The 7,588-nt window shown below is 38.3% G+C and overlaps 1 protein-coding gene across 1 annotated transcript; it reads right to left on the bottom strand.

The window, feature by feature from the left end:
- Positions 1–6,414: 6,414 nt before the first annotated feature.
- On the bottom strand, positions 6,415–7,338 carry LOC100665103 (olfactory receptor 4C16-like). The gene has a single exon (XM_010602593.3). The coding sequence runs from the start codon at positions 7,336–7,338 to the stop codon at positions 6,415–6,417; it is 924 nt and encodes a 307-aa protein (XP_010600895.2).
- Positions 7,339–7,588: the final 250 nt, after the last annotated feature.

Here is a 7,588-nt window from a genome sequence, read left to right as displayed (position 1 = left end):
CATCTCCCTGATACCAAAACCAGGTAAAGACATTACAAAAAAAGAATATTTTAGACCTATATCCCTCATGAACATAGATGCAAAAATCCTCAACAAAATCCTAGCCAATAGAATCCAACAATACATAAAAAAAATAAGTCACCCTGATGAAGTGGGATTTATACCAGGTATGCAAGCCTGGTTTAATATCAGAAAAACCATTAATGTAATCCATCACATAAATAAAACAAAAGATAAAAACGACATGATCTTATCAATAGATGCAGAAAAGGCATTTGACAAAGTTCAACACCCATTTATGATAAAAACTCTTACCAAAATAGGAATTGAAGGAAAATTCCTCAACATAATAAAGGGCATCTATGCAAAGCCAACAGCCAATATCACTCTAAATGGAGAGAACCTGAAAGCATTTCCGTTGAGAATGGGAACCAGACAAGGATGCCCTTTATCACCACTCTTATTCAACATCGTACTTGAAGTCCTAGCCAACAGCCAATATCACTCTAAATGGAGAGAACCTGAAAGCATTTCCTTTGAGAATGGGAACCAGACAAGGATGCCCTTTATCACCACTCTTATTCAACATCGTACTTGAAGTCCTAGCCAGGGCAATTAGGCTAGACAAAGAAATAAAGCGTATCCAGATTGGCAAGGAGGAAGTAAAGCTATCAGTATTTGCAGATGACATGATCGTATACATGGAAAACCCTAAGGAATCCTCCAGAAAACTACTGAAACTAATAGGAGAGTTTGGCAGAGTCTCAGGTTATAAAATAAACATACAAAAATCACTTGGATTCCTCTACATCAACAAAAAGAACACCGAAGAGGAAATAACCAAATCAATAGCATTCACAGTAGCCCCCAAGAAGATAAAATACTTAGGAATAAATCTTACCAAGGATGTAAAAGACCTATACAAAGAAAACTATAAAACTCTGCTACAAGAAATTCAAAAGGACATACTTAAGTGGAAGAACATACCCTGCTCATGGATAGGAAGACTTAACATAGTAAAAATGTCTATTCTACCAAAAGCCATCTATACATATAACGCACTTCCAATCCAAATACCAATGTCATATTTTAAGGGGATAGAGACACAAATCGCTAATTTCATATGGAAGGGAAAGAACCCCCGGATAAGCAAAGCATTACTGAAAAAGAAGAAGAAAGTGGGAGGCCTCACTCTACCTGATTTCAGAACCTATTATACAGCTACAGTAGTCAAAACAGCCTGGTACTGGTACAACAACAGGCACATAGACCAATGGAACAGAATTGAGAACCCAGATAGAAATCCATCCACGTATGAGCAGCTGATATTTGACAAAGGACCAGTGTCAGTCAATTGGGGAAATGATAGTCTTTTTAACAAATGGTGCTGGCGTAACTGGATATCCATTTGCAAAAGAATGAAACAGGACCCATACCTCACACCATGCACAAAAACTAACTCCAAGTGGATCAAAGACCTAAACATAAAGACTAAAACGATAAAGATCATGGAAGAAAAAATAGGGACAACCCTAGGAGCCCTAATACAGGGCATAAACAGAATACAAAACATTACCAAAAATGATGAAGAGAAACCCGATAACTGGGAGCTCCTAAAAATCAAACACCTATGCTCATCTAAAGACTTCACCAAAAGAGTAAAAAGACCACCTACAGACTGCGAAAGAATGTTCAGCTATGACATCTCAGACCAGCACCTGATCTCTAAAATCTACATGATTCTGTCAAAACTCAACCACAAAAAGACAAACAACCCAATCAAGAAGTGGGCAAAGGATATGAACACACATTTCACTAAAGAAGATATTCAGGCAGCCAACAGATACATGAGAAAATGCTCTCGATCATTAGCCATTAGAGAAATGCAAATCAAAACTACGATGAGATTCCATCTCACACCAACTAGACTGGCATTAATCCAAAAAACACAAAATAATAAACGCTGGAGAGGCTGCGGAGAGATTGGAACTCTCATACACTGCTGGTGGGATTGTAAAATGGTACAACCACTTTGGAAATCCATCTGGCGTTATCTTAAACAGTTAGAAATAGAACTACCATAAGACCCAGAAATCCCACTCCTCGGAATATACCCTAGAGATACAAGAGCCTTCACACAAACAGATATATGCACACCCATGTTTATTGCAGCTCTGTTTACAATAGCAAAAAGCTGGAAGCAACCAAGGTGTCCGTCAACGGATGAACGGGTAAATAAATTGTGGTATATTCAATGGAATACTACACATCGATAAAGAACAGTGACGAATCTCTGAAACATTTCATAACATGGAGGAATCTGGAAGGCATTATCCTGAGTGAAATGAGCCAGAGGCAAAAGGACAAATATTGTATAAGGCCACTATTATAAGATCTTGAGAAATAGAAAAAACGGAGAAGAACACATACTTTTGTGGTTATGAGGAGGGGAGGGAGGGAGGGAGGGAGAGGGTTTTTTATTGATCAATCAGTAGATAAGAACTGCTTTGGGTGAAGGGAAAGACAACACTCAATACAAGGAAGGTCAGCCCAATTGGACTGGACTAAAAGCAAAGAGGTTTCCGGGATAAAATGAAAGCTTCAAAGGTCAGCGGAGCAGGGGCTGGGGTCGGGGGAACTTGGTTTAAGGGGACTTCTAAGTCAATGGGCAAAATAATTCTATTATGAAAACATTCTGCATCCCACTTTGAATTGTGGCGCCTGGGGTCCTAAATGCCAACAAGCGGCCATCTAAGATACATCAATTGGTCTCAACCCACCTGGAGCAAAGGCAAAGGAAGAACACCAAGGTCACACGACAACTAAGAACCCAAGATACAGAAAGGGCCACATGAACCAGAGACCTACATTATCCTGAGACCAGAAGAACTAGTTGGTGCCCGGCCACAATCGATGTCTGCCCTGTCAGGGAGCATAACAGACAACTCCTGAGGGAGCAGGAGGCCAATGGGATACAGACCCCAAATTCTCATAAAACGAACATACCTAATGGTATGACTGTGACTAGAGGAATCCCAGAGACAATGCTCCCCAGAACTTCTGATGCCACAGGACAGGAACCATCCCCGAAGACAACTCATCAGGCATGAAAAGGACTGGTTAGTGGGGGGGAGAGAGATGCTGATGAAGAGTAAGCTAATTAAATCAGGTGGACACTGGAGAGTGTGTTGACAACTCTTGACTGGAGGGGGGATGGGAAGATAGAGAGGGAAGATGGCAAAATTGGCACAAAAGGAGAGACTGAAAGGGCTGACTCAATAGGGGGAGAGCAAGTGGGAGAAGGGAGTAAGATGTATGTAAACCTACATGTGACAGACTGATTGGAATGGTAAATGTTCACTTGAAGCTTAATAAAAATTAATTAAAAAAAAATGACATTGGAATTTGGATCGGAAGTGCATTGTATATATAGATGGCTTTTGGTAGAATAGACATTTTTACTATGTTAAGTCTTCCTATCCATGAGCACAGTATGTTTTTCCTCTTATGTGGGTCCCTTTTAGTTTCTTGCCATAGTACCTTGTAGTTTTCTTTGTGTAGGTCTTTTACATCTTTGGTAAGATTTATTCCTAAGTAATTTATCTTTGGAGGGGCTACTGTGAATGGTATTAATTTGGTGATTTCCTCTTCGATGTAATTTTCGTTGATGTAGAGGAATCCAAGTGATTTTTGTATGTTTATCTTGTAACCTGAAACTCTGCCGAACTCTTCTATTAGTTTCAGTAGTTTTCTTGAGGGTTCCTTAGGGTTTTCTCTGTATAAGATCATGTCATCTTCAAATAGACATAATTTTATTTCTTCCTTGCCAGTCCGGATGCCCTTTATTTCTTTGTCTAGCCCAATTGCTCTGGCTAGGACTTCCAACGCGATGTTGAATAAGAGCGGTGATAAAGGGCATCCTTGTCTGGTTCCCGTTCTCAAGGGAAATGCTTTCAGGCTCTCTCCACTTAGGATGATGTTGGCTGTTGGCTTTGCGTAAATGCCCCTTATTATGTTGAGGAATTTTCCTTCTATTCCTGTTTTTCTGAAAGTTTTTATCATGAATGGGTGTTGGACTTTGTCAAATGCCTTTACTGCATCAATTGATAAGATCATGTGGTTTTTGTCTTTTATTTGTATCATGGATTACATTAATGGTTTTTCTAATATTAAACAAACCTTGCATACCTGGTATAAATCCCACTTGTTCATGGTGGCTTATTTTTTTTGAAATGTTGTTGAATTCTGTTGGCTAGGATTTTGTTGAGGATTTTTGCATCTATGTTCATGAGGGATATAGGTCTGTAATTTTCTTTTTCTGTGGTGTCTTTACCTGGTTCTGGTATCAGGGATACGCTGGCCTCATAGAATAAGTTAGGGAGTATTCCATCCTTTTCTATGCTTTGAAATACCTCTAGTAGTAGTGGTGTTAACTCTTCTCTGAAAGTTTGGTAGAACTCTGCAGTGAAGCCGTCTGTGCCAGGGCTTTTTTTTTGGAGGGGGGGGGAGTTTTTTGATTACCTTTTTAATCTCTTTTTTTTTGTTATGGTCTATTTAGTTGTTCTACTTCTGACTGTTAGTTTAGGTAGGTGGTGTGTTTCTAGGAATTCATTCATTTCTTCTAGGTTTTCAAATTTGTTAGAGTACAATTTTTCGTAGTAATCTGATATGATTCTTGTAATTTCAGTTGGGTCTGTTGTGATATGGCCCATCTCATTTCTTATTCAGATTATTTGTTTCCTTTCCTGTATTTCTTTAGTCAGTCTGGCCAATGGTTTATCAATTTTGTTAATTTTTTCAAAGAACCACCTTTTGACTTTGTTCATTCTTTCAATTGTTTTTCTGCTCTCTAATTCATTTCATTCTGCTCTAATTTTTATTTGTTTTTTTCTGGTGCCTGACGGATTCTTTTGTTGCTCACTTTCTATTTGTTCAAGTTTTAGGGACAGTTCTCTGATTTTGGCTCTTTCTTCTTTATGTATGTGTGCATTCATCAATATAAATTGACCTCTGAGTACTGCTTTCACTGTGTCACAGAGGTTTTCATAGGAAGTATTTTCAGTCTCGTTGCATTCTATGAATTTCTTTATTCCCTCCTTAATGTCTTCTATAACCCAGTCTTTTTTGAGCAGGGTATTGTTCAGTTTCCAAGTATTCGATTTCTCTTCCCTGATTTTTCTGTTATTGATTTCTACTTTTATGGCCTTAAGGTCTGAGAAGATGCTTTGTAATATTTCAGTGTTTTGGATTCTGGGACGGTTTGTTTTATGACCTAATATGTGATCTATTCTAGAGAATGTTCCATGTGCACTAGAAAAAAAAGTATACTTTGCAGCTATTGGGTGGAGTGTTCTGTGTAAGTCTATGAGGTCAAGTAGGTTGATTATAGCAATTAGATCTTCCGTGTCTCTATTGAGCTCCTTACTTGAAGTCCTATCCTTCTCCGAAAGTGGTGTGTTGAAGTCTCCTACTATAATTGTGGAGGTGTCTATCTCACTTTTCAATTCTGTTAAAGTTTGTTTTATGTATCTTGCAGCCCTGTCATTGGGTGCATAAGTATTTAATATGGTTATGTCTTCCTGGTAAATTGTCCCTTTAATCATTACATAGTGTCCTTCTTTATTCTTGTGGTGGATTTAACTTTAAAGTCTATTTTGTCAGAAATTAATATTGCCTCCCCTGCTCTTTTTTGATTGTGTTTGCTTGATATATTTTTTCCATCCATTGAGTTTTAGTTTGTTTGTGTCTCTGAGTCTAAGGTGTGTCTCTTGTAGGCAGCATTTACATGGATCATGTTTTTTTTTATCCAGTCTGAGACTCTCTGTCTCTTTATAGGTGCATTTAGTCCATTTACATTCAGGGTAACTATGGATAAGTATGAGTTTAATGCTGTCATTTTGTTGCCTTTGTGTGTGTGCTGTTGAGAATTTCATTTTTCCACTTACTTTTTTGTGCTGAGAAGTTTTTCTTTGTAAATTGTGTGTTCCTCATTTTCATAGTAGTTGAATTTATTTTTGCTGAGTCCTTTTGTTTTTCTTGGTTTTTATTTTGAGTTATGGAATTGTTAGACCTCTTTGTGGTTACCTTAATATTTACCCCTATTTTTATAAGTAAAAACCTAACTTGTATCATCCTATATCGCCTTGTTTTCCTCTCCATATGGAAGATCTATTTTTATGCCTCCCATATTTAATCTGTCTTCTTTGATTATTGTAATCTTTTACATAATGACTTCAATGATTCCCTGTTTTGAGCATTTTTTTTTTCTGTTTTAAATTAATCTTATGTTGCTTTTGTGATTTCCCTATTTGAGTTGCAAGAGGGACGTGCAGTACCTTCTACCTAGTCAGCCATCTTGGCCCATGCCTCAATCCAAATTTTGGAGAAGGATTTGAAACTTCTAATCATCTTTGGTCATCTGAGATCAGTTTCTTGCTCCATAGCTTCCTCATGGCATTTTTCACCCTCTGCATTTCTCAACGTACAAATCAAAGGGTTAATCAAATGTGTTCCAAATGTATAAAACACAGTTATCATCTTATCCATGGGGAAGGTCTCTGTGGGGCGTGTGTATATAAATATAGAAGGACCAAAGAAAAAGATGACTACAACGATATGGGAGATGCACGTGGAAAGGGCTTTTTTCCTTCCTTCAGTTCTGTGTTTTCTCAGAGAATGCAAGATGATGACATAGGAGAACATAAGCATGACAAAACTTACTGTGCAAGTTGCCCCACTATTGGACACCGGTAGCAGGTTGGTCATATAGGTGTCTGTACAGGCAAGTTTCAGCAAGAGCTGAAAGTCACATAAATAGTGATCAATCACATTGGGACCACAGAAAGGTAAACTCAAGGCCAGATAAATCTGAACTGAAGAAGGCACCCAGGCCCCTACCCAGGCTACACCTACCAACATACTGCAGACTTGCCAGTTCATGATGCTCATGTAGTGCAGGGGTTTACAGATGGCCACATAGCAGTCAACAGCCATGAGGATAAGTACAAAGATCTCCAGGCAGCCAAAGAAATGGAATGAAAAGACTTGGATCATGCACTCACTAAAAGAGATAGTACTATTCTTCAGAAGGGTGTCCACAATCATTCTAGGGGCTATGGAAGTAGAGAAGCAGGTGTCAGATAAGGATAAGTAGAAAAGGAAGAAGTACATTGGACTCCCAAGTGCCCGGCTGGTCTTGATGGTGACAATAATCAACGAGTTACCCAACAATGTGCCTAAGTAGGAAAGCAAGAAAACGACAAACACTATTTTCTTTTTAACAGGATCTTGTGTCAACCCAAGCAGAATGAACTCAATCATGTTATTATTCAGCAGCATGATTTCATGAAGGAAGAGAAGGTATGAGTGTGAAATGGTTTATCTGAAAAAAAAAATACAGGAGTTAATTTAGGGTGCTATGGGAGAGTGTGAAATATTTTAAGCAAATTAATTTGTGGTGCTATGCAATGGCATCGGGTATTACAAGCAAAAATAAATATTCCACATCGGGGACATTCTAGCTGTTGTTTCTTAATGAGTCACATCACCTCTTTGTTCCTCAATTTTTAAGGACCTCTTCATAATGTCT

The sequence above is a fragment of the Loxodonta africana genome, chromosome 22 (genome assembly GCF_030014295.1).
Source record: "Loxodonta africana isolate mLoxAfr1 chromosome 22, mLoxAfr1.hap2, whole genome shotgun sequence".
Taxonomy (NCBI): domain Eukaryota; kingdom Metazoa; phylum Chordata; class Mammalia; order Proboscidea; family Elephantidae; genus Loxodonta; species Loxodonta africana.
This window is presented reverse-complemented; position numbering and strand designations above follow the sequence as displayed.